Source organism: Equus quagga, chromosome 6, assembly GCF_021613505.1.
Source record: "Equus quagga isolate Etosha38 chromosome 6, UCLA_HA_Equagga_1.0, whole genome shotgun sequence".
NCBI classification, from domain to species: domain Eukaryota; kingdom Metazoa; phylum Chordata; class Mammalia; order Perissodactyla; family Equidae; genus Equus; species Equus quagga.
Genome location: NC_060272.1, coordinates 94,972,787 through 94,999,734, shown reverse-complemented (window position 1 = coordinate 94,999,734; position 26,948 = coordinate 94,972,787). Strand labels below are relative to the sequence as shown.

Here is a 26,948-nt window from a genome sequence, read left to right as displayed (position 1 = left end):
AATACTCAAAATATATAAATTCTTTGCCTTTAGGGACATCAAGCTACCTGGGAAGGAAAGATAGCACAGATGAATCAATTAAGAAATAATTAAGTGCCAAATTGTGAGCTGCTCACTCTGAAGGCAATAAGAAGGGAGAGATGATTATGTACTGTGGTCACTGGAGAATAGCGTAGAGAAGAAGTGGGGGATGAGTTACACCATGCAGACAGAATGGGATGTGAAAAGGCAGAAAAGAGAGAAAAGAGATGGGAAGAAATTAAGAAAGACACAGAGTTTACTTACTCTTTTATTATTCATTCATTCAACGACTTTCTCTGAGAACCTTCACTGAAAGCTAGGCACTGTGCACAGCACTGAGTGGGAACCTCAAGGAGCTTGTCCTCTGGCAATGGAAATGAATGTGCTATAAACAACCATACCACAATGCAGATAGGATGCGGGTCATCAGAGAGGGTCCAGTGACAGTAGCCAAGAGTCAGCCACGAGCACAAGGTCACTGATTCAAGCAGGCAGGTCTCGCCTGGTCATGTCACCTGAACTTGGATATTGGTTCTGTAGGATCAGAACTTTCATTTTAACAAGGATGATCAGGCCTGAGGGGCTGGTCATACTAAACTAACCGAACTAATTATAGATCAAAATTCAACTCATCACTTTAAATCAAGAAGCCATGGCAATAACGAAGAACATCAGGGTCAGCCTATCAGAGTCCAAAGGCTGCCTCGCGGGTGGGGGGTCAAAATAAAGGAAGCTGAATGGCCTTAAGGGTTACCTGGAGACAACAAGGTTCCTGGGCTCACCTGTGACTGGAGGTGGGTTATCTTCTAGTCAGGTACATGTTCTATTAGCCCCCTGACCAAAGCCTGTCAGTCCTACCTCTGCTTCAGCTGACTGTTAAATCCTATCACACTCTTCTTAATGAGCTGCACGAGACAGGAGACGAGACACACATGCTCTCAGAGCCAGATCAACTCAAAGAACGTTTCTGGTCATTTATACCATCTTTAATACTAGACATTCTTTGCATGGCATTTAGAGGTATTGCCAGGGTATACAATCTAGAACTCTCTGATGCTTACTTCCTCTCAAAAGTTTTGTTGCGCAAAGCAACATTCATGGAGTATGACTGAAGGAATGCACCCACTCTCTCAGAACCTAAAACTTCTCTCTGGGTTAATTCAGAGCATCAGACTCCTAAGCTGGGTTCTATCTAAATGGTGGGAGTGAAAGCAGAGTACCGCTGTCTTTCAATATTCAGTCATCTTCTATAGGAGGGGCTCACAATTGTTTATTATTTTTTGTAAAAATCAGATAAACATTTTAGGCTTTGTGGGCTGTACAGTCTCTGCTGCAACTGTTCGACTCTGTTGTTGGGAGCAAAACCAGCTATTGTCTATAGACAATAGATAAATGAGCTTGGCTGTGTTCCCGTAAAACTTTATTTATACAAACAGGCTGAATTTGGCCCATGGTTTTGCCAATCCCTGTTCTATAGTCATAGCGCCCCTGGTTTCAGCTAGGTACAACATCATCCTGAACAGACTGTGAAAGGACTATAAAGAAGAGGCCAAACTACTGAAGGTGTAAACATTCTGCCAAAACGGAGCAAGCAGCAAAGTGACGAAGTGAAATGTGTCTCTCACGTTCCCTGTGCCCTTCAGGCAGAGTGAATGAGTGGGCAAACTGGTACCAACTGGAGCCCTTTCCTTACTACATTTCCTTACTGCATCTCCCTAATGAAGGTTAAAAGGTGGTTAAATATATCTAAGCTTTATTTTTTTGTCCCCCCAAGGAAGATTCACCCTAAGCTAACATCTGTTGCCAATCTTCCTCTTTTTTTGTATGTGAGCTGCCACCACAGCATGGCCGCTGCGAGTGGTATAGGTGTGTGCCCTGGAACCAAACCCAGGCCACCAAAGCAGAGCGTGCTGAACTTAACCACTAGGCCACCAGGGCTGACCCTCTAAGCTTCATTATCATCTCTAACGGCTCCAAGCATTCTGAAAAAGGAGAAATAAAGACTGCATCTTAGAATCATCAGAGTTCACTGTGGAAGACAAATACAGAGCTTTTTGTATGTTTTGCTTGTTTTATTTTCACAGAAGGTTATTAGGAGATGTGGCTCATTTGATAACGATACAAAACAAAAATAGAAGTAAATGTCACTCAGTGAAAAACATGACACCCCACGTTATTATTGTCACTCTTTAAAAAAGAGCAAACACATTCAAGATCAATGTCCTCTTCTGAGCTCAAGACAGCATTTTTAGTAATTTAACCATGTAGAGAATAATTTCTCTGTTCATTACATTTCCAGGTAAATTTGGAGGTACCAGGTGTTTCATTGGACTGTATAGGACAATGGTTTCTCAGAGAAAGGCAGTCTACTGTAATATAATCAGAGGACTTCAGAATTTAGAAGAGAATTTAGAGATTACAGGTCACACACTGCATCTGAGGCAAACAAGGCTTATTGAGTCAAAGCCCCAGGGTGGTGAGTGGCAGAGAGAATTCCATCAAAGGCTGGACCTTGACCCAACGTTCTCCCATATAAAGGTTTTGTCTGCTGCCAAAAGCCTGCAGGAGGCTTACATTTCGTTTTAAGCATCAGATAAAGAGCAAAGTCAGGATGACCGCAAGAGTCAGAGCCAATACACCCTGGATTTCAAGTATTTTTGGCTCACCAGTCAGGATCTTCAAGAAGTATTTGGCCCTACATCAGGTGAATGTGCTAACTTAACTCTGAAATTCCTTTGGCATTTTAAATGCAACATTCAAATTCCTTGTGCATTTTTAAATTAAATTTAAAATTTAAGCATGAAGTTAGAGGTAAACTCCAACATTGATTTATGCCCAACAGCTAATTTATTCATGTATTCTGGATTTGTGGGCTCTGGAGCATGTGGAAATTTCAAGAAGTTGTCTAATCTACTCAATTCCTTGGAGGGGACTTCAGTAAAGTGAGCCTAGGGATTATCTGGCCTCTTAAGGTGAACACTGATAGAGCAGTCTTTTGCCAGGAGTCCACAGTGTGGAGACTTTCCTCACTGTACGCCAATTGATGGAGATCTATGTTCTCTGGCTAGTGTTAGGGAGCTTTTGGTACTGTAGGCAGTGAACTCATTTGACCTGATGTCTCAGTATACTAAAGCAGGTGGTGAACTCCAGAAAAAAAGAAGTAAACCTACAGCCATCTGTTTACTGTGTTCTTTATCTAAAGATATTCAGAACCCTCAGGCTTTCTTATCAATAATAAAAAAGTTAATAAAGGAATCTACAAAACTCTCCAGCATCTTAGAATTCTTTTTATTCTTTCATTAAATAGAATTGGAATACACCAAATTAAAGCCAATTGCAAACTTATCCCAAACCGCCTATCCCTCATCAGCAATTTCCTATCTCCTTATTTCCACAGTGCTGCCTGTCCTTTGATCCATCTGATTGCTTATTATGATCAGCAAGTTGGCTAATCAAAGTAGAAAAAGGGAAGCTCCAATCATTTTTATCATGTCTTATTTATTGGCTCCAGCTTGACTCCAGTAAAAGTTATTGGGTAGAGTGCAGGGGGAGGGGTTAAGACTATAGGCTAAGTAAAGAAATAACATTATTGAATTATCTATGACTTAGAACATCTTCTATATTGTATGAATAATGGACTGGTTGTTAAACATGGCTAAGTTTTCTGGATGATAATCAAAACCCTGTTGGGTATGTTTTCTAGTAAACTCTATATAATTTTCCCTCTTACACATATGGAATTTATACACATGGACCTTATACATATGAAACTACCTGTAGGCAAACATTGATAAAGATTAATAATTTGTATCTTTCATGGTAAGTGATTTATCTAATCATAGCTATATATCTATTAATCTATCATCTCTATATATATACATTTAACAATTGTCAATTATCTATCTATCTCTCAGCCAACCATCTACCCTCTGTGAGGTTTTATTTCACAGTGGTTAAAAACTTGGGCTCTGGAAGCAGCAAATCTGACTTTGTCAACTCCTGTTCCTATCACTTACTAATTGTATGACCTTGAACAAGCTACTCAACCTCTTTGAGACCTGGTTTCCTCTTCTGTTTGATGGGGATAAGAAATATCTACCACTTTGGGTGGCTTTGAGGATTAAATGAAATAATACACGTTAACGACTAAACACAGAATCTAACATCTAGTAAGCATCCAGCAAATAGCAGCTATTACTGTTTTTGAAAATAGTTTTCCAGATCTCAGACCTTCAAAAACAGTAGGAAAAGAGACTTGAATGCCTTCAGCTCTGAAACTTCATAGTTCATCTATAATGGCCAAAGACAGCACCTACATCGTGGTCACTGAAATAGTGGAAATGATCCACCTACTGTTTCATGGAAAAATCACTTGTGAAGGTCAAACGTGAACAGTCATCGTTATGCAGTGAGAGAGGAGGAGAGAGATGCTTCAGTAAACATGATAACAGTTACAAAAGAGATATGTACAAAGTGTTAAGATAGATGGCATAATGACTCACTAGCTTTGGTGTTGGGCAAGACCTTCTTTCAGAGGGTGTGACTACTGAATTGGGTCTTAAAGGATGAATAGGAGCTCACCAGACAGAAAAGAAGAGAGGCACGCTTGGCCTCTGCTCTCAGTATTCCTGGCAGGTGGCCTGCACTGAGTCTCACAAGCAGCAGGATCCTGGAGGGAACAGCTGTTATGCTGCAAACTGTAAGCAGATGTGTGTGGCAGGCCCCAATTCTTACACGGCTAGAGATTAGCTATCTACTTGTTCCCTAAATCTAAACTGAAGAACCACAACTACAGACAGTCAGTGCTGAGAGAAGCTGGTCCTAAATTCGGAAAGATTTCTGAAAGGTGATGATATTGTATAAGAAATTAGGTCTAGAATATCAATGAAGTATTTTTTATTTTAATTATAAAGATAGAAAGAACAAAATAGAAACCCCATGGGAAGTAAAGGAGGCAAGAAAAAATACTAAAGATGTATCAGGGGAACACACACAAAAAAAAGCCAGAAAGGAAAAGATGTAACAACTCTCTCGAATACAGAGAAAGGAAGTATTTTGAGTTAGTCTGTGAAAATGAACTCAGTATGGGGAGTTTGTGATGCTCAAGATCTGGGACCTGCAGCCTCATCAGTGCTCTCCCTGCAGTTTACAGAGCATTCGCTTGGACTCCACTGGAGAAACATATCGAACACAGCATCACACGGGTGAATCCAAAAAGCCACCAGTCTCATCTTTATGCTGGAAGGGTTTTCCTGGCTAAGGAAAAGGAAAAGCACCCAGGACTAAGATGGTGAAGAGTAAGGTGACTAACACTCAGCCCTCCTGGCACAGTGGGATTAAAGCAGGCCACCAGGCTGCTCGGGCACCGATCTATGAACAGCAGTGAAACATCCCAGGAAGACACCAGAAACATGGGCCAGCTAACTCAGGGTTCCACAGACAATGCCTTATATAACTAGCAGGAATAAACTGGTTCTACTCCCCTTGAAATAAACAGAGTCGTCCAGAGAAAATAAAGGGGGAAAAAAACCCAAAATCGAAACCAAAACACCTCCCTGGCTTTCACTTAGCTAAAATGACCAAATTTCCCTGCTTGACCAGGAGATTCCCAGTTCACGCCTGCTAGTTCAGCGTAATTATTAATAGCAACCCCTTCCTTTTCAAAATGTCCTGGTTTGGATGATAAATTATACAGTCACCATCTATTTAGTCTATGTAACAAATTACTATAACAAAAAGGTTCACACATACACCTTTCAATAGGTAATGTATTTCAAGATAACTCAATAGCACCAGTTGAGGAGAAAACCTACTTCACAGAAGAATGCCAATGCAGACCAAGTGTAAAAGGAGATAATCATTCTTTTACAAATCCTAATGGTGTTATTAAATCAGATAAGAATTATCAACTGGAAGTAAAGCCATTAGGTGAAGAGTTGTTGGGAACCAGAGATCACTCAGTGACAAAGTAGCACCACACAGATTGCTTTTGGTGGCAGGAAGAAAAAATATAACTTTATAATGGAGGGTGCCAGAGCCCTAATACTGTGGTGAACCTTAACTTCACCAACGATGAGTAAACCAGTGCATAATATCACTTAAAATGCATTCTACTCTACTCAAGTTTAATTGGAATCTAATCAAGTCTTTCAACGTAACCTCTAGTTTACAGTAGATCCAAGAGACAGAGGAACAAGTTAAATCATACCACGAGGTGGCAATCAGGCCAATCCAGGCCAGTCACTCCACTATGCTAATGAAATGCAAAACAGGACTGTACTAAAGAGCCTTAATGGTCATAACAACCAAATAAAATGTGCAGTCCTAAAACTGCCCAGCTCTAAAGGACACGTTGGAAGAATGTGGCAAATCTGAATATGAACAGGGTATAGAACGATCAAAAGGAGAGCCCTTCGATAGCTCAGTTGGTACAGCGGAGGACTGTAGAACGATTAAAAGGATTGATGATTAATTTTAGGTGTAATATAGTATTATTTACTATATAGGAAAATGTCCTATTTTTTAAAAGAGATGCATACTGAAATGTGGGTATAAGGACAAGTTATACTTTATTACTTCTGCATAAAAATATGGTTAAAAAAAATTTTGGTGTATGTGCATATACATACAGCCACATACATATAGTTTAGAAAATCAATTTCTCCCCAGGCCCTTTAAGGGAAAGTAGAATTGCTTAAAGAATCACCATTTGAAAGGTTTAGATCAGTCTGTCCCAGGTGCCCCCACATCTTTGTCTGGGTCTACCATAAGGGATGTGCCCAAAGAGCTTGCGTGTTACTATGGTAGACGCAGCCTGTACAACAGAATTCTACAGTGGCTTTCCCAGAATCAGAGCACCAACAGGAGTGTGGAGAAACTCTCTTCGATAGCTCTTTGCCCTAAAGCAAGTAGATGTGGCAGCATCCAATTCTCATGCTAACAAATGAGCACCTGTCTAGGAATCCACCCATCTAAAACTGAAGGCCATGGCTTCATCAGCCATGTTGGGGAGCTTTGTCCCAAGAACACAATCACTAGCTGATAATGGCTGTCCTCAGTGCAAACAGGAATTTCTCAAAGGGTCTATCCCAGGAGCAGGAGGCAAACCATTTCCTAAGGGGGAGCCCCAACCCTAGGGAGCGCATAATTATTAGACAATGATGCTCTGATGCCCCAATAACAAGACATCTGTGTAGGGAGAATAATTATAGGTAACAGGTAAAGGACACATGAGGAGAGGGAAAGACAAAATTTATGATAAAAGTAAAAAGACAGTGGTTAGAAATGATAAGAGGTGGAGGGTTCATTGGTAAATATAACTAAAATGGAGGATTTATTCATTAGTAAGGGGCAGGAGAGGCACCACAACAGCAAAATGAGAAGGAGAGAGGAGTTAAAAGAGAACCAGAGAGAATCAAAGATGAGGGCGGACGGGTAAACAGGCAGATAGGAGAAGACATAACGAGCAGGAACAGGGAACAGCAACATGGGGAGACTGATGAAATCTGAAATGGCAAAGGAAACAGAAGGACAGAGGGGGCAGGAAGTAAAGAAAGACAGCTGGTCAAAGGTTGAGGGGGTAGAATTTGGAACACACAAGAGCTGAATGCATCTTTTTCATCTCTGTACTCACAGAAACTTATATAGTAAGAGTTCAGGAGACAGGAAAAGAGGGAGGGAGGGAAGGAGAGAGAGAGGGAGAAAGGGAAGAGGAGTAGAGGGAGACAGGCAGGTAGAAGAGAAAGAGTGGGAACAGGAAGAGTGAGTGAAGGTATGGAAGACGGACAGAGAAAACAAGGAACGAGTAAAGCACACATTTCAAAGGCACACAAGGAGGTTAACATTAGTTAAAATATGATAGACACAGGCATAATCCCAGAATTATGTAATTCAAATTTACCTTAAGAATACAAGAACTGTTTTGACCAGGCAACATTCCTGTGGCTGACCTGAATCCTAACTTATTTTATACAAATGCCCAGAACTAGGGTAAAAGCATGATCAACTTTATTGAAAAAACAGAGCTGAACAGTTCTTGGATATTCTATGTACTACTGAGTGATCCCAATCAGCCTACAGGGCTCCTTATTTGGCCATGGGCCTGCTCTTATCCAGCAGGTCATTTCATCATATGAACTGGCCCGAGGCTGCTGAATATTCTCCATCCATTCCTCTGTCTGCCCAGAACCAACACAAGAGGCGAATGCTGGGTTAACATAATTAATGTAGACAGAAATCTGGCTAAATACTACCAAAAAATCCACTTCTCAGACGCCTGATTATCTAGATTGATGACTACATTGATTACATTAATCCAATGATTGCCAAATCCTTACTGTCTTTCTGTTAGGCAAGATTTAATCTAGAGAACTAACAAATCTCTCAAGGATGCAAATCTCTCCCAAGATGCATGATTGTGATTGACAGCCCACAAAATTATTTTGGAATGCATGCAAAATTAGACTCACATGCAATTTGCATTCAAAGGCAAACCTATCCATCAACATAATAGTGGCTCCCAGAAAGCAGTCAAGGTTCTGTATCTGGAAACCGGAAACTAGCAAGTCTGATGTTTTAGAATCCAAAATCAAGCACATTTGTTTGCAGTTCTTAGTATGTGTAGGCGTTTTCTAGCACATGAATAAGATCAGAATTTGTATTAAAAATTATTACTACAAGATTTCAAATCACAATGGAGTATGTGTTTGAGAATTACTTGTTTGCAATTTAGGGGAAGAGACGGGTTGTTGAAATCAAATTCCTAGAGTCTTCAGTTTGTTTTTCAAACAGAAAACAGGAAAAGAAACACTCTCCCTGACTCAAGATGCCAGTCCCTTATAGTATAGTCTAACTTTATGAGGTTGGCACGAGTTTAATATGTACACTTTCTAACTCTGCAGTTTGAATCAGACACAAAGCACAGAACGCGGAAGTTGTCATTGCTGAGCATCTGCATGTGAAAGTAAAGAGAAAGATCTAAAGATCCAGGAGGATGAATACTCACTATTTGGTGGAGTCAGATAACTGATATTCTCGTCGTCTATCATAGCATTCCTGGATTCCAGGATCATTCCATAAACTCTTTATTGCATCTACGTATGGATTCTCAAAAGCAGACACCTTCTCCACATCAACTTCTCGAACTAATTGTGCATGAGCCTGTTAAAAAAAAAAAGCAGCAGTTTTAAAATCCTTTCCATCACTGAAAATTGCTTTTGGTTTGCACATTACATTGTGCAAATTGAGGCCTTTCCTCATAGTCTGGTTTTCAAACTCGTTTATAATAAAGTAATGCTTCATTTTTGTTTTTCTCAGAGAGAACTCAGTCCCAAACTTTTCCCTCTAGAGTAAACCTTGAGGCTACTTAAAGTTGATTAGAGAGGAAAGCAAAGTGGTCAGCTCCCATCAGAAGAATGAGGATGTCATGATACACATGTGACTGCTTTTAGGTGATGATCATAATCCTAAAACAAGTAATGTTATTAATGGGAAAAAAGACAGGAATAATTATTCCATTTATAGTTTATTATAATCAAATACGTAATACAGCCAGCCCAGGACTGTTACATCTTAGCAGAAACCGAATCAGCCTCCTCAAGTAATCAGGATTAGTTTCCAGAGGGCACTTTTGGGATAGGTATGAAACCACTAGAAGAACAGCTAATATTAATGATTTACTTTCAACAACTGTAACTCTTCCCTCTCCTTTCCCATACACCCCAACTTCCAAAATATTTACTTTATATCTGCCTTAACTATATTATCAGATTGAGAATCCCACTCAATTTTTTAACAAGAAAAACAGACTTTGTTATTTTCATTATACAACATTTAGCAGGAAAGAGGTAAGGAGATTTAAAAGATTTTTTAATAAGACTGAAATCAAAACGTTGTATGGTCAACCCTCAAATTAACCACAGTATACCAGTGCCTAACAATTCCAATCAAAATAGGCTTCATGGATGTAACATATATGCAAATTGCATATATACATAAATATGCAAATAAACAAATATAACTAATTACCTTGGAAATTGGAGGCAGATGGCTGATAATTTATTGGAATAGTCTTGATTTTGTAGAGAAATACAAACTTTTGAATTAGGTTAGTGAATGGCTATTATGATCACATGATGACCTAATTATTCATTTTATAGAGTTTTAAGCAGATAGAATTTTAATACATTTAATCCATGTTAGGGCCTGTCTGGTTCCCAACCTTAACCTTCTTTCTCATCCCGTAAGTAGGAAGAGCCCTATGTCATTAGATTAATCTTGACTTAAATCAAGTGTTAGGAAGCCCAAAACCCTGAGACTGAGGAAATCACCTTTCCTGCTAGTTCTTCTCTGACCTTGACAGTCAGATCTAATAACCGAGAAGCCCCAACTCTGCCCTGGATGCCAATCTTGGAAAAGGCATCTCTATAGCTGGTTTCTGTCCCTAGACCCCCATCCAGGCAATCGGCCTTGTTATCCCACCAGCGATATTACCAGCCTGGAGTCCTGTTCCCAAGTCCCGCTCCAGATGGGCTTACCTCAACCATAGTCCCCTATGAGACTCCCCCTTTGAAAGAATATCACTGGTTCCCACAATGAATCCCCAGTGCTGTGCTCCACTGGCTCCATAGCACCTATTAGTCCACGCCGAACCCCCTGTACACCAAGGAGGGTAGTGGACCCATCTGCTCTGCCTTCAAGCACCAAACACTGGATGTGTAGGCCGCCTCCACCATACCCAGCAGGTATGTCTTATACCTCAGCAGGTATGTCTAATGTCAAGTTTCAACCCCTGCCTTTCTGCCCTTGATCACTGAATATGAACAAGTTCTAACTCTTTGTGTCCTGAGATATGACAACGATCACCCTTGGCATAATCCTAAATTAGAGTCCCTGTGGCTACATCTGTATTGTAGGGTTCTCTGGAGGCTTCTGTGGATCTTGGAGGGCAGCTGGAGGCAGAAGTGGGGATATACACAGTGGTTTCCTGCTGGATATACTCTAAAGACAGGGTTTTGAATCTGACTCTTCTTCTTATGACCTCGGGGAAGTTGCTTAACCTTTCCAAGCATTTTTTTCTGGTGGGGAACATACTGCCTCACCAGCCTCATGTGGCTTTGTATTGTGTTACAATACTGCAGGCCAGTGATTCTCAAAAGGTGGTCCACACATCAGAAGTATCACCTGGGAATTTGACAGAAATGCAAATTCTCCCATCCTACTCAAAACTTTTGAATCAGCAACTCTGGAAACGAGGCTCAGCAATCTGTTTTAAGATGCCCTCTGGATGATGCCGAGGCAGGCAAAAGTTTGAGAATCACTGCAAACTATGAAGTCCCACATAGATGCTAGTTGTTGTGATCATCATTAATTGCCTGGCTGGCCAAAGAATTGCCATGGGAAACTAAACAGAAGAGGCTCAGAGGGGCAATAGTCACTCCAAAGCAGGGGTCATTAAAAGATGTTCCTACGGGCCAGGAAGCCACTAAAATGAGTAAAAGAGGCTGGATATAGGCAATAGGGAACTGTGGCACACTGAAAAACACGTGCCCTAGCTCAAGAGGGCAGCTGCTATTTAGCTCCAACCACTTGTTGCCATTGGTAATGTAGGCCTCTGGTCGCCAGATTTTCCAATTTTTCAAGGAAAGCCAAAAATCTAGATTTTTTTTGTGTGAAATATCCCTAATTTTAAATCTGGGCAACCTTATAAAAGATAAAGTGTATGTATGCCAGAGTTGGATTGGGGGCTACTCATTTGCAACATCTGTTCTAAAAGATTCTTCCCCTTTTGCTTCCCTAATAAGCCTGACCAGTAACACTCTGTCCTGCACAGAACCTGGCCATTAGTTAGCACATGCTAATGAAAAAGTAATTTTTCAGCACTTTTCTGCAATAATATTTAGACAAACTATTACACTATCCATAGGGAGAAATGGTTGAGACTTCTCTCTGAATTGGGTAAAAGCTACATGGTGACATAGGTTAGCGTAGGTAGTATTTAAAAAATGAATTTGATACTCACTACACTAGGCCAACCATATCATTTGGAAGGATTTCTGTTTCTGTTTCTAGAAAAGTGAGCTTACGCCAGAGAAAACAACTTCAACATACCAGACACTTTTCACTGTTATGATGAAATGTTTATTGGACCCCAATGAGATGCTAGGTAATCTAGCAACTAGAGAATTAGACATAGTTCCCGTGGGGGGTTGGGGTGGCGGAACAGTCCATATAGATGGCAACCAAACAAAGGACAGGATTATGTGCTCCAGGAGTAGCAACAGGAAGAAATATTGCATTTCCATCCTTAATTTCAGTTGACTGTAAGGGCATTTAAATAAAGACAACGTTCTCAGCAGTGTCTAGATGTAACTTTCCATGAAGAGCCTGCTCCTGTAAAATGAGACCACTTTCTACTGCTGGAAAACTATAATTTCCTATCTTGGTCTATCTCTGCTTGCTTTTTCTTACATCTGGAATGCCTTCCATCGTCTTTTCGTTCCTTCTTTAGCTGTTGTTCAGGGGCTGTATCATATGCCGTCTCTTATTGGAAGTTATTACTGATTTTCCTCCTCTCCAAAAAATGTGATCTTTGCATCCTTTGAACCTTGGAACTTCTACATTTTGCTTAATGTTAATAGTTACATCTTGACTTATCCCTCTTCTAGACTATACATCGAGGGAAGGAGCTGTAGTTTACTGACTCTAATTTCTTTTGAGGCCCAACAGAGAGCGAGCAGACGACAAATATTTGTCTAATTTAGTTGCATTCAAAAGTACATATAAACACAATGCCAGGTCTTATAAGTCAAAGTCAGTTTCTCAAGGAAATCTTCCATTACCTACCCTCACAGAAGTACATAATCTTTAACAGCACTTATCTCAATAGCTGGTGCACATCTATTTGTGTGATACTTGTTACTATCTTCCACCCTGATCAAGCATAAGTTCCAAGACAGGCTCAACCCTGCAGTATCAGGGCCTAGCAGAATGCTAGCCACCCAGCAGATGCGCAATAAATATCTGTTGAATGAAGGATGCAAGGAAGGAAGAGTGGAAATTGTACTAATCTGGAAATCAGGACATCCAACTTCTAGTCCTGGCTTTACCCCTAACACTAAGTAGCCATAGCCCTTAGGAGAAACTGCTTTACCTCTTTATAACTTCGTTTTCCTTGTTTGTAAGACGACACAATTGGACTAAATCTTTTCTCTAAGGTTTCACCTAGCCATAAACTGTATGACTGTAAATATATAATGAATACATTTACAATGCATAGAGCACCAAGGAGTTACGACGCTGTCCCTGTAGGAGCACATAATATCATTTATTGAAACAAGACCTCACCATTTCCAAGAGTGCCTGACAATACAGGGCAGAACATGGTTAGGTCTGCACAAGAGCTATGCTACATGGGGACTGAGCAAGTACAACTCAGTACAGACAGAGGAGGTCAAACAAGGTGTCAGAGAGCAGACAGGATTTAGCTGGCAGGTGGAGATGAAGACGCGTGACACTTCCAAGGAGGAGGAATAGATGAACAAAGGCTCGGAGGACAAAATAAACATGGCACTTGCTTTTAACTGTGAAAAGATCAGTATAGTGAGGAAGTTTAATGCCGACTCTTAATTCAAATTAACCTCACAGTGAAAGCTATAATATTAGTCTCAGCTATGAACCATAACTCAGAAGTCAACCTCCACTATCTACGAAAACATACTGCCCTCAAAAAACACACAGATCACTGCTTTGCCTTCAACTGGGTCAGAATTTCTAAGTCATTTTTACTGTCTCCTAAGCTTCGTTGTTTAATTCCCTCCTTGCTGTTTTGGAAAATGACATTCAAATATAATCAACCACAATTTGCATTTCTGTAAGAGCCTTCATCTGAAGTTCTCTAAGTTACTTAGAAGTATGACAACATTTTACAAAATACACATAGAATTTTAAAATTGCCTATATAAATGTCCTCAATGAAAGTGCAATCCTCTCATTTTTTGTGTGAAAAATATTCTTGTACGTGGAAAGAATATTTTTTAGTATGTTAGAATAGGAATATAAATTAGATCCTTTTCTATTTGTCCAAATGTCAAACGTGAATAGTCGTAAAAATCCCAAGTCATCATGCAAAATTAAACAATCGCTAATGAAAAAAGACTATGATGAAAAGGAAAGAAGCCATTTCTTATAATATAAATAACAATGACAATTGATTACCCTTTTTATTGTGAACATTGTGCACAGAAGAGCAAAGCAGGCATGGGTCAATCACCTAAACAAAATATAAGATATAATTCTATTTCCTTTTAAGTTACAGTTGAGCACACTGGATGGAAACGTTTAATGATGAATGCTAGCTTTCAGTATTCTTAGCAAGCTGGTGGCAAGCCTTAGAGGGAACATTGTGAGAACTAAGTAGCTACTCTTAGGAACTCTGGCAGAATTCTAGGGAAAGACCACATGGAAACCACAGGATGTGCCAATGTGGTAATGTCTTGTTTCGTGATTCGGTGGTCATAAAATTCAGGTAAATCTTAGCCGTGTTGATATTTCCATGGTCGCTTTGGCAAAGGGAAGGAAGAAGTGAGTTCCCACCACAGTGGGTCTTACCTTGCCCAGAGAAGGCCAGGCCTTCAGATGAAATAAAAAAGATCTTATAGTCACTTTGGAAGGATTTTCAAAAACTCATTAACAGCTCAGGGTGGCTTTAGGCTGGAATGTCACACCTATTCCGGTTCCTACACTCCAGAAGCAGAAAACCAAATGGTAACTTCCACATTTGTTAAAGCTCTTAGACACAAATATTCAGCTCATTAGGCCTGCTCTGTTTGAGGGGATGCCCAACACACACAGAGGACCTCTGATTTAGAAAAAGCCTGAACCACTGTCCGAGTCGGCTTTAATACTGAACTGAGGCTCACATCTTCTCATTCTTCTTTTTCCTTGGTGCTTATTCCCTTTTTGGCATTTGACTCTAAAGAAAAAATTGCAGACTTCTAAATAAACTGTGAAAAAAAATACTCTAGACTTTTGTTTTGCTCAACAGAAGTACAGAGTACAATGATGGACCCTGGGAGTTGAACGCTGTGCCATAATCCACCTCCACCCTGTACTAGTTGAGCATGACCTTGGGCAAGCTATTTAACATCTCTAAACCTAATCTGTTAAATTAAATAAGAGCACTTATCTTAGAAGGTTAAAGGACAGATGCATGTACGACACGTAAAGACAGAGCCCAACACCTACAGCTACTAGTTACTTAAAAGGCAAAAGAAAACAAAAATAGCACAGAAAACATAAACCATGGTGCACACATCCACTAGCTTCTGTGTGCCCTTGGCCAGTCACCAAGCCTTAATTTGCTCAAATATGAAATAACATTCTAGAAGTCATACTGGATATTGGATCTCTGAGTCCTCACATTTGCAAGGACCCCTTAGAATAAAATTTCCTACAGAAAACTTGGACAAGAACTATCACTTCTGAAACCACTGCATCTTCTCTGACTTCATCACAACTTGAACAGACGACCTTCATTAAGGTGCATTATACATACAGCAACAGCTGTTGTTGCTGCATCTTTTCATGAGCATTACTGCATAAATGACAAAGAACAGCCAAGTCACACTGAGCTGCCGCTGGGTTCACACAGCAGGGTGACTCACTCCCACAGAACGGCCTCTCCACACTTATGATTCAACTTGTGGCTCTGCAAAATTACCAATTACTACACAACTCAGCCTTCTGAAGGCCCGGATGAAAAATTCTAAATCCTCCGTGTGGAATCCTTCGGAGCAAGGCATCTACTGATTCTCCTTTGCTAAGCGGCCACATCCCACTCCACCCTGGTATCAGATGGAAGCCATTCAATCTCTCACTGAGTAATCCAGAGAACCAGAGTAGCAAAGAGGAAGAATTTGAACCACAGCTTGACACCAAACTGGGCTTTAATCACAATTCACACACCAGCCCTGTCACTCAACCTTCTCAAACCTCAGCTCCCTCAACTATAAAATGGGGAAAATAATTCAGTGTAGGGCTGTTAGGAAAAGTAAAATGCTTAGTATAAGTATTATAATTCTATGAAATCTTATGGCATCTCAAAATTACCATTAATAATTATTAATTATTTCAGGAAAGACTTATCTACCGTACGTCAGGCAATGCACTAGACAATGATAAAGCAGAGAATTTATGTTAAATAAAATGTTCCAGATGACAAAATATGACATAAGTTTATTAAACTGTCGCATATTGTTCTACTTTCTTTAAGATTTTACAAATAGATTTATCCCATTATTAAATTTGCTCTTCTATTAGATTTTTATTTTTAATCTCCATTAAGGTATTCGTCAAGGCAATCAACCACTACGAGACATATTACTTTTCCTAAAAAACACTTGCTGGAAACATATTTCTTTCTTTGGTTCTGCTTCACTCTAGGCTGTATTAGCTTATTCTAACACAGTGGATTCCTTCTTCAGTGGAGGAAATACTCCTCCTTTATTGTTTAAAGTATTCTTTTTCTTTTAAAGAAGTCAGTTCTCTTTCTTGGCTCTACCACTATAAACTCCACGTAATTACTGTTCTATTTAGTTTTCCTTTTCATGTCTGTCTGCCATGTCACAATCATGAGTATCATGACACTGTAGGTCAAACGCTTGATGCAGCATGGCGTAACATATACAAAGCAGTTCCAAAGAGTGTGTTGACTGATGTAATTATGTGGTTCCATTACAAAGAATCTTGCCCTCAGGTCTGTAAAATCTTGGGATGCAATGTAAAATTTTGTAGTCTTTGAAATGCTTCTTACCTTCATGATTATGATGGTAATATCATAGTATGAGCATATATAGACATTATGAATACAAAAATTTATTTTCAAAGAGTTTATTCAAAGTCATAGTGATAAAAGAAATAAGAAAGGGAGATTCTTTTAATTATATGCATATTTATTAAGATTCAAAATAATTAGGTATACTTTTATCACTGCTTTCAAAAAATATTTGAGGAACACTAGGTATTTGGGATTTTAATGGCTGTTTATTTAAAAAATAAATTCTAAAGTCAAAATCAGCTAACTGTAGAGAATGATGGTTATAAAAGTTAAACAGATGTCTATACTGTAAAACTTAGAACCTTTAAAATTGAAATGGTGCTAGGAATCCACGAGCACAGGGCAGAGTGGAGATACCTTGTATTTCCCAAACTTGTCTGACCGTGGCAGCTTTTTCCTCCTCAGATCAGTTGAGACTGGTGATCTCATGGATCACATTTTGAAAGATTCTTTTTTTGTCCCCTTCTTCTTCCCAAAGCCCCCCAGTACACAGTCATGTATTTTAGTTGTGGGTCTTTCTAGTTGTGGCATGTGGGATGCTGCCTCAACATGGCCTGATGAGTGGTGCCATGTCCGCGCCCAGGATCCGAACTGGCAAAACCCTGGCCGCTGAAGGGCAGCGCGTGAACTTACCCAGACAGGCGAGGGGCCGGCCCCTCATGGATCACATTTTGAAAAACAATGACTGGAGACTGAGACTCCCAACAACCATCTAAGGGTTGATTTTACACAAGCAAAACATTCAATTGGCTGATTTTCCCCGACTCCAGAATAACAGGCAAATGCCTGCTTTAAGAATTCACAACATGTTCATTTCTGAGATCACATTTTGCATGTGGTTCATTTCCTGATATTACATCTCAGAAAAAACCTAATCATCTTAGCCCTTTGCAATGTCTGTGCTCCTGCAATTTTATTAACCAGAGTAGTATGCTGCACCGGTTGGGGATTTTATTTTGTTTGACAACAGGAAAAACAGATAAAGAAGATTTCCCTGCTCAGCTTGGTAGACTTTCAAACAAAGCTGAAAGAATACAGACGAGTTCCTTAATGAAGGGAGGCCCAGATGCGCCTGGGAACGCCAGTCCTGCGCAACAGGATGTCATCTTTCTGGGGCGCGTCCACTGTGAAACCTGACCAGCGCCGCTTCACACACTGTGTTCAGGAGAACTGAAAGTGAAAGGCTCACAGTCCCAGAATCTCGTGTAAGAAAAGAAGCCTCTCAGAACACTTGTTTAAATACTCCTTCAACTCAGAGAGCAAGAATCGGTTCCAACAGTAAGAATGTAAAAAAGGACAACAGCAATGGTGTCTACTTACTCCATAAAGAAGGCTAATGAAACATTTAGAATCTGAGTAGGAAGAGGGAAAGGGAAATAGAACCCCTATCTTACCAGGGTTCTTTTTTGTAAATAGTAAGTTACATAATTCGTCACTTGGAGTAAGGACCCAAATTTAAGGAAGGTTACAGGTAAGAATCAACTGTAAAAAGTTGGGGGGTTGGCCTGGTGGTGCAGTGGTTAAGTTTGCATGTTCTGCTTTGGTGGCCTGATGTTCATGGGTTTGGATCCCGGGCTCAGACTTACACGCCAGTTGTCAGGCCATGCTGTTGTGGCATCCCACATACAAAATAGAGGAAGATTGGCACAGATGTTAGCTCAAGGACACTCTTTCTCACCAAAAAAAAAAAAATTAATGTTATACATCTTCGAAATATTTATGGACCAACAAATGAGTTTTATTATATTGGTTTTAAAACATTTTAAAAAATAAAACTTTCTTATATTTGTGTAAAGTTAAAAAAAAAAATCCAAAAATGAGCCGAAGACTTTTTCTTGGTACTTTCATGTGCTTTAGTAGTGTTCTTAGCCATATCTGTTTCTAAGACCATGTCCCTGACATTTTTCAGAAGACTATATTTTTTCAATATGGAAATATTATATATTTCACTATTTCATAAAATTGTCTGCAATATTCTTCAAAATTTCATTAACCACTTTAGGTTAGTAAATTTGAAATTGTTTACATTTTCAACTGGGTCCTTTCATATAGATCTTAATATTTTTAATTCAGAAATATTCTCTCTTCTGGGGGCTAAAATACTTGGTAAGCCCAGAAGAAATTCTGCAAATGGAAGGTATTGTTAACTCTATTATTTTCTCCAATGCAAAAACGTAAATATTTCAGTTCAAATATTTTCACAGGCACTACCTTTTTCTATCAGTTCATAATATTATCCTTTCACAAATACTTTTAGGAGACAAAACTCATGATTGGTAGATCATCACAGCTTGTTTGGTCACAGTTATGATTTATGTGTGAGTCATAACTAATTCCAAGTACATTTTTGCTCCACAGGCTTCTTAATGTAATAAATGTTTTACCACGACACCGTGCTCCATCAAGAACTATATTCACAACATTATCACAAAACATTTTTATTTTCAACCCTTTTTAAAGAAGCAAAAGCATTTACCATAGTATTCAAAATAATGATAGACATTTCACTTGATCAGAATGAACCTTGAAAAGCTTCACCTTGATTCCATGAATTAAAGAAGGGAAAAAAATCAAACCATCAATTGTTTGCAAAGATTTTCTTCTGCTAAGGGAGTTAACAGATTAACAGCTATTGCTTCATTTTTTTTGTACATGCATAAGAAAACCTGGAATAAAAAATGAGCCAAATTAACTTGGAAGGAAAGTCACTTGGTCTAAATGAAAAGTGATGCTTCACCGAGTGATACAAAAATGCATCTTCTGCAGCTGCTAAAGTGTCACCTTTGAGCACAATCGTCTGAAAATAGCAGATAACTTCTGAAGTAGAGGCTGATACTTTTTCAGCAGATCTGTATCTTTTGAATTTTGTGCGGTGAAGATCACTACGGCTACAATGGTGGATGCTAAATACTGACAAATAATTTTGTACAAGTTACACATTATTGCTGACTTTCTTGAGAAACAAAAATTCAGTATTTAACTTTTTGTTAAACATGCATTTTCAGGATTTTTTAAAAAAAGGATGGCCAAAAGGATTCACTGCAAAATAAAAGCCTTACAAACAATAAGACAAATAGTAACAGATTTAAACCAAACAATAAATGATAAAACCATTGAAGCAAAAGCTTTCAGACCACCATGGCAACACTGCTCAGCTTTGATCTTCTACTTACATTTTGTATACACCTAACATAATTTCCCACTGGCTCTGCTCACGGAAGGTCTGGTGTCTTAGTGGACCTCACGGCCTATAAACCAGAGCACAGCTAATACTGGCTGTGCTAATGGTTGGCTAAGAACAAACAGATGGTAAAGGCAACAGCACCACCTCCTTCTCTACCACCTTAGAGACTGGAAGGAATTGGCTGTCCCTAGTCAATCTTGTCCAGGCTTACTCCATATTAGCAGTGAGCACCCACATACTGTCTTTGAAAGGGAGATGCAGTTACACTGCATCTGAAAAGGATTCAGAAAAGAGTTGGAACATCTTTCAGATTTAACCAAGTGTTAAAGTGAGAAATCTGTTCAACTGCATGGGCAGAACCTGGAAATACAAGATGAAAGTCAATCAAATCCATCCTGGTTTATTTTAATGCAGTTATTAATAAGAATACTTCATTAGAAAATGAGAAACTGGAACAAACGTTAAAGTGGTGGGATGTCGGGATAACAAGTGCAAACTGCAAGTCTCGGGCAAACCAAAACTTAGGATCAACCTGCGTCTGGGGAAGACTTGGGCTGGGGGAGTCAAGAAGCCTAGAAGTGAGCTGATGCTCTGCAGATCTATCTGGTCTAGTACAAACAATTTTTCTAAAAGGGTCAACATCTAAAATGGAAAGCTCTCCCATTAAAACAAACAAAGAGATTTCCCAGTTCTCTTGATAAACAGAAGATCCAGCAACACCATGCCCATATTCCAAGAGGACAAGAGGCCATAGCCAAATAGGCTACCACCTGCTCCTCATATTGTCAATAGGGGAGAGAGTATAATTCTTCACAGAAGTAAAGAATGTTCTAGGTCCTATAAAACTAACTAACTGTTGTGTCAAAGAACAGAACCTGACCAGCTTCACATCGCCTGCCTGGCACCCTGAAGAAATCTGCTGTCAACCCTACGCCCATCTCCCCTGCAGAGGTGGTGTAATTCTTCCGTTCCTTGTGTGGTAAGGAGGCTGGTGCACTCTGCATAATAGGAAATGAGAATCACACTGAATCTGACTCCCACCAGTGGGTACTTTCTCAGCTTCCTGGTCAGCAGCCATTACAAAACGTCGAGTACCTCGTATCTTCCTGGGTTTTCCCCTCACCAGCCCCTTGACTTATGCCCTAGAGCTATAGCTACACTGAACTTTGAATGAATGTGTTATGAGTTGCAATCCACCCTGGTCTAACAAAGGGGACAGGGGCAGGCATGAGATAGCAAATGGGACCACATGGTTGGGGTAGTCAGCAGTGGTCATGACTATCTCAACGTGTAATGCACAGTGGCTAAGGGTCTGTGGCTTTGGAGTCAAACTGCGTTTCACCCATGCTCCCACTTACTTGCTTTGGGGCCTCCCCAAGCCTCAATTTCCTTATCCCTAAACCGAGGTAATGATACCTTCTCAAAGCATTGTTACAAAGGTTAAATGTAAAAAAATACATAAAAGGACAAGCACACACTAATGACTCAGCAAGGAGAAGCAATCTTTAGTTTGACTTCAAGGATGATCCAAGGGGAATGACGGTGAAATATCCTCACCCAGTCCTGTTCTTATATTCAGTGAACCAACCCTTTTAGGGGTTTCAACTTTTGGGGATCTGTTCCAAAAATATAAAATAATTTCTATGATTCCTACCAACATGATATATAGCACTATCAGTTTTATATCTAAAGAAATACTGCTTTAAACTCTTACTTAAATTACAGGTTACAGACAATAATTATAGTGACCAATGGTGATTATTTTACAGGTATAATTGTTCTTACAATTAGAAGGATGTTGACTTTCAAGAAGATATAAAAAATTTTTTTCTCCACAGGGAAGCCCAAATCTCATTATACTGCATTCATCTCGTCATGTTTTCAAAATATGCAGAGACCACAACCTGAGAAAAATCTTTTCTAAGACACCCAAATACATATATATGAAGATTTTACCAGATATTATATATCCAGATGTGCTCTTCCCTTTAAATTCTGGTGAGCTTCCCATGAAAAGCTTAAAGTGATTGGTAATGTAGCATGGGTCATGAAATAAAACCAAACCAAATCCATCTTTATATAACTCAAAAGGACTTAGCAATTTGCATTGCTTTTTCAGGAAGATAAAAATGCATATTGCCTCTTTTATGTGTTCTTAGCTATAAATCTATTTTTGAAAAGCTTTCACATAATTTCTAAATTTAGCTCCTACTTCCCTTTCAGTGTGCCATCCGAGCTACAGTCCGTCTCTGTTAACATTCTGATCTTCACTCCAAGGAAGCTATATACAAACTGACTCTCAGAAGGAAGATAACCTTTCACTAACCTCTTGTGTGCTTGTGGATAGTACAAGATGACCACTTTCTTCCCTTTCGCAGTTTCTTTGGACATCATCTATATATATTTTAAATATTCTAAAATTTCCTTTACTTGGTGGTAGGAAATATCAACCTTTGTAGAGCTTCAACATCTTTTATTAAAACGATCTCTTGCTAGGAAAACGAGTTAAAGGAGGAAATTCATCTCGTTTAACCTAAGGCAGAAGACTGAGGGGAAAGAAAATAAAAAGAAGGTGGGGTAGAGACACAGTTGGTGCTAGAAGGAGGTTAAAAACAATGGTGCACACAGATACCAACACAAAGAGTCAAGGACAATGAAGAAGCAGGAAAATATATTCCAAACAAAAGAACAAGATAAATTTCCAGATACTGACTCTAGTTAAACATAGATATATGATTTACCTGACAGAATTCAAAACAACCATAATAAAGATGCTCAATAAGTGTTGGCAAGAATGTGGAGAAATTGGAACCCTCATGTACTATTGGTGGGAATGTAAAATGGTACAGCCACTGTAAAAAACAGTATAGTGGTTCCTCAAAAAATTAAAAATAGAATTGCCATATGATCTAGCAATTCCACTTCTGGGTATATACCCCAAAGAACTGAAAACATGGTCTCAAAGAGATATTTGTATACTCCTGTTCATAGCAGCATTATTCACAATAGCTAAAATGTGGAAGCAACCCAAGTATTCATCAATGTATGTGTGGATAAGCAAAATGTGGTATGTACATACCATGGAATATTATTCAGGCTTAAAAAGCCTTAAAAAGGAAGGAAATTCTGCAATATGCTACAACATGGATGAACCTTCAGGACATTATGCTAAGTGAAATAAGCCAGTCACAAAAAGACAAATACTGTATGATTCCACTTATATGAGGTACTTAGAGTAGTCAAAATCATAGAGACAAAAGGTAGAATTGTGCTTGCCAGGGGCTAGGGGGAGGGGAGAACAGGGAGTTATTGTTTAACAGATATAGAATTTCAGTTTTACAAGATAAAAAGAGTTATGGGGGTGGATGGTGGTGACGATTGCACAAGAATGTGAATGGATTTAATACCACTGAATTGTACATTTAAAAATGGTTAGGATGGTAAATTTTATTTTATGTGTATTTTACCACAATACAAATAAATAAATCTTTTTAAAAATGCAAAAAAAAAAAAAACAAAAACAATGGTGCACATATACAGAAATTTCAGAGTTGTTTATTTGGGTTAATTACCATTCTATGAAAATGCTCTTCTCTTTTTACTTTCCACTCATTAATATCACTTTTAAGAAGAATAAATTATATAGAGAGAAAGAAATTGGGGTATGAAAGGAAAACTTCAAGCAATATCAAAATTTCAAACAGAAACTATCTGAATGTGTACCCAGTAAACGTAGCACAGGAAGAGTCTTACACTTAGGAAGGAAATCCGTCACAAACAGCAGCAGCTCCTAATTAAAAAGCTAACCTGCAGATCTGGTGAAGAAAAGAGATGTAGTGGGGCCTCAGTCTTCAAAGAATCCTATCCATACTCCCACTTAAGCCTTTCCTAATTATTCTGATTTTCTCAGGGCATTTATATTCTTCATATAACACCCTGGGCACCAGGCTGCATATTGCCTGGCACTGCTATTTAACTCCTCTGTTTCTGTATGTACAGAATTTCCAACAGTGCTGTAAGTTACTTTAGGGTAAGGACCGTCCCATATTTCTTATATTCTAGCACAATGCTAGGGCTACTCCATAAATATCTCTACAATGGAACGGAACTGTCTCCCTTTTCTGATGTCTTTGTCCAGAAATGTGATCTAACAAGACAGAGGATAAGAAGGAATAATGACCAATACTGGACAGAGGAATCAGCCCAGGAAGTTGGCAGGCCTGGCTGGGCCTCTGGTATGATCTTGGACTAGTCTCTTACTCTTTATAGGTTAAGTGTTGACTTCTGCAACTGAGTTATTGGATTAGAGGAGGGTCGAGATGCCTTGCCCTAATGATTACACATTCAAACACAAGCTGGGGTGAAATTTAAAATTTAACCAGTGGAATGGCATGGGCACTGGCCAAACAGAACAGAGCAGGCTCTCAACTTTCCCTGCCATACCTCACGTCAACCTTTCAGCTGCTGCACTGCAAAGAGGCCAGAGGCATCCCAGGGTAGGACTGGGACTGCTGAGGTCACTAAAGGAATTTGAGGCAGCAGCTGTAGGACAACGTTATCAGTGGGTAAGGACTGAATACTATCTCAGCCTATAAGTAATAACTTTGAGTCATAAATATGTTAATTTTATTCCAAAAGTTATTACTCTTATTTGATGGCATAGGACTGCTTACAGAGCTGATAATAAAATGAAAACAGAATTCCTACCAACACTATCAATAATGTATCTTTTTGATTCTGGTCCTCCCCATACCCCCAAGTCAACATTTTTTGAGGTAGCCATTCAATAACTCCTGGCTTCTCTACAATAGTATTAACTCATCTTGCAATGAGGAGCTCAAACCATGCTACATTCTCTGCTTTGCTCAATAAATAAAGCAGAAGGCCAAGAACTGACCTATTACCTTATTTTCATAGATGAGGAAAGCCTTATTTTTTGTTCACATAAAATTCCCTGTGACATGTGACAGTAGTAATGGTCCTGTCTAGGACCTCTGGACACAGCTGCAGCTTGTGGCATGCCGGCAGCCTTGAGAGCCCAAGAGGATGAAATGGAGGGCAGCGGGGAGGCCAATGTAACCCGTGTACTAGGTGGTATTAAGTACTACTTAGTGGTACTTAGTGATACTAGGTATTTGTACTTGGCTGAACATTAGAATCACCTGGGGAGCTTTAAAAAACACTCATGTCTAAGTCCCACCCCTAGAGATTCTGATGTAATTGGCCTGGAAAGTGGCCAAGGTGTTTAACACTCCCTCGGTGGTCTAATGTACAGCCAGAGTTGAGAAACACTGGTGGAGGCCTTGGTGTCCAGAGCAGGCACACACAATCATCCACAGGGTGCAGGGAGAAACTATCAAGATATCAAGTTTTACTATATTTAATGTATGGAAAAACACTGGCACCCCCACCTGTCTGATGGTGTGTGTGCTGTCCAGGAATCCAGAGCAGTCCTTACTCCTTCATGGTGCTATGTATCTCCAGTAATGTGTCCCCAGTTTGAAATTTACAGATTCTATTACCTTAAAGAGTAGAATCCTGACATCAGTTTATAATGAGAAGGAGAATAATCAGGAAAACATTTTGGGCTACAAGAGGTTTCCTAACTATGTGATGACAGACTACTTACAAGAACTGTATAACTTAAAGATGAGATGCACGTTTTTCCTTTACAAAACAACTGTTTCAAATACGCTGACTTTTTTTTTCTTTTTGTCATGACAAAGGGCTGATAGAGCAGCTTATTTGGCTGATATTTTTATAAAAACAAACATATTTAATCTATCTCTTCAAGGCCAAAGAGCATTTTAACAATGAGCGAGAGAGAAATTGCTAGGAGACTTGTGCTGAGGAAAAAGCATTTTGAAACGTGTATTTGGAAATGCGTCCATTGTGATGTGATTTTGCTGTCAAAACCAAACTAAGGTGTTACACTAGGGAAAAACTATCTTACGTATACACTTTAAAAACTTGGGGAAAAAACCTTTCAAAGAGTTTCAGTGGGGTTTTTAACCCATTTGTTAACAATGAATAATGTAACACCTCTCAATTAGTTTGAAAGAACAGCTGATATATCAGCAAAGACAGAAATTTACTAGCAAATTTTCTATTGAAAACCCTTGCATAATTGGTCAATGGGATTGGAAATGAGCAGTGCGACTTAGTAAGCACAACTAATGATGTAGTTCCTTCCACTTACAGCCACTTATCTTGTGTGGTATCTTTTTACTTATGAGACATTAAAAATAAGCACTGAATTAAACTGAACTTAGAACCACTCCATTGAATCACTGTCACACAGAATTAATCAAATTTTCAAAAAATATTAAATGTTTTATATCACAAAGGATTCAAAGATTTACCAAGGATAATTTCAATAGAAGCCGAAATAACTGTTATCCATGGAGTGCATGATCAAAAAAGTTTGGACGATACTCGATTAAACAGACTGCAGTGTGTATTCAGTCAGCCACTCCCAATCAGAGACTTATAGTGAGGAGAGAGAGAAAGAGGAACAGAGGAAGTTTGCATCGAATACTGTTGACGCAGCTTATCTATTGGGTTGGTAGTGAACAAGAGAGGTGAGGAAAGACTAGGACTTTTGTCCCAGAGAGTGAGTCATGAAGAAAGTTCTGGAACTCTGCTAAAGATTAGTTTGGAGATGAAGCATAATTACTTCAGCAGGCAAGCAGACATTTTACCAGTTCAACGAACCTGGGGAGAGATTGTATCTCATATTTTATTCTCTCAGCGTCTCATACTACGGTTTCACATTGTGGGGTACTTAACAGATGCTGTTGACAAAAGCCAATTATTTTTTGGTGAAAAAAATGGTACCTGAGCAGTATATCAGTAGGATCTGCTTCCACTAATGCAACATAAAATGACCATTCCTATAATTGATAATGT

General features: G+C 39.2%; 1 protein-coding gene across 1 annotated transcript in view; it reads right to left on the bottom strand.

Moving 5' to 3' along the window:
- The window catches only part of GNAQ (G protein subunit alpha q), a 294,413-nt gene that overhangs the window by 86,504 nt on the left and 180,961 nt on the right, over positions 1–26,948 (bottom strand). The window contains exon 3 of the mRNA XM_046664378.1: positions 9,026–9,180. Within this exon, the coding sequence (XP_046520334.1) occupies positions 9,026–9,180 (155 nt within the window). The remainder of the gene's footprint in view (positions 1–9,025; positions 9,181–26,948) is intronic.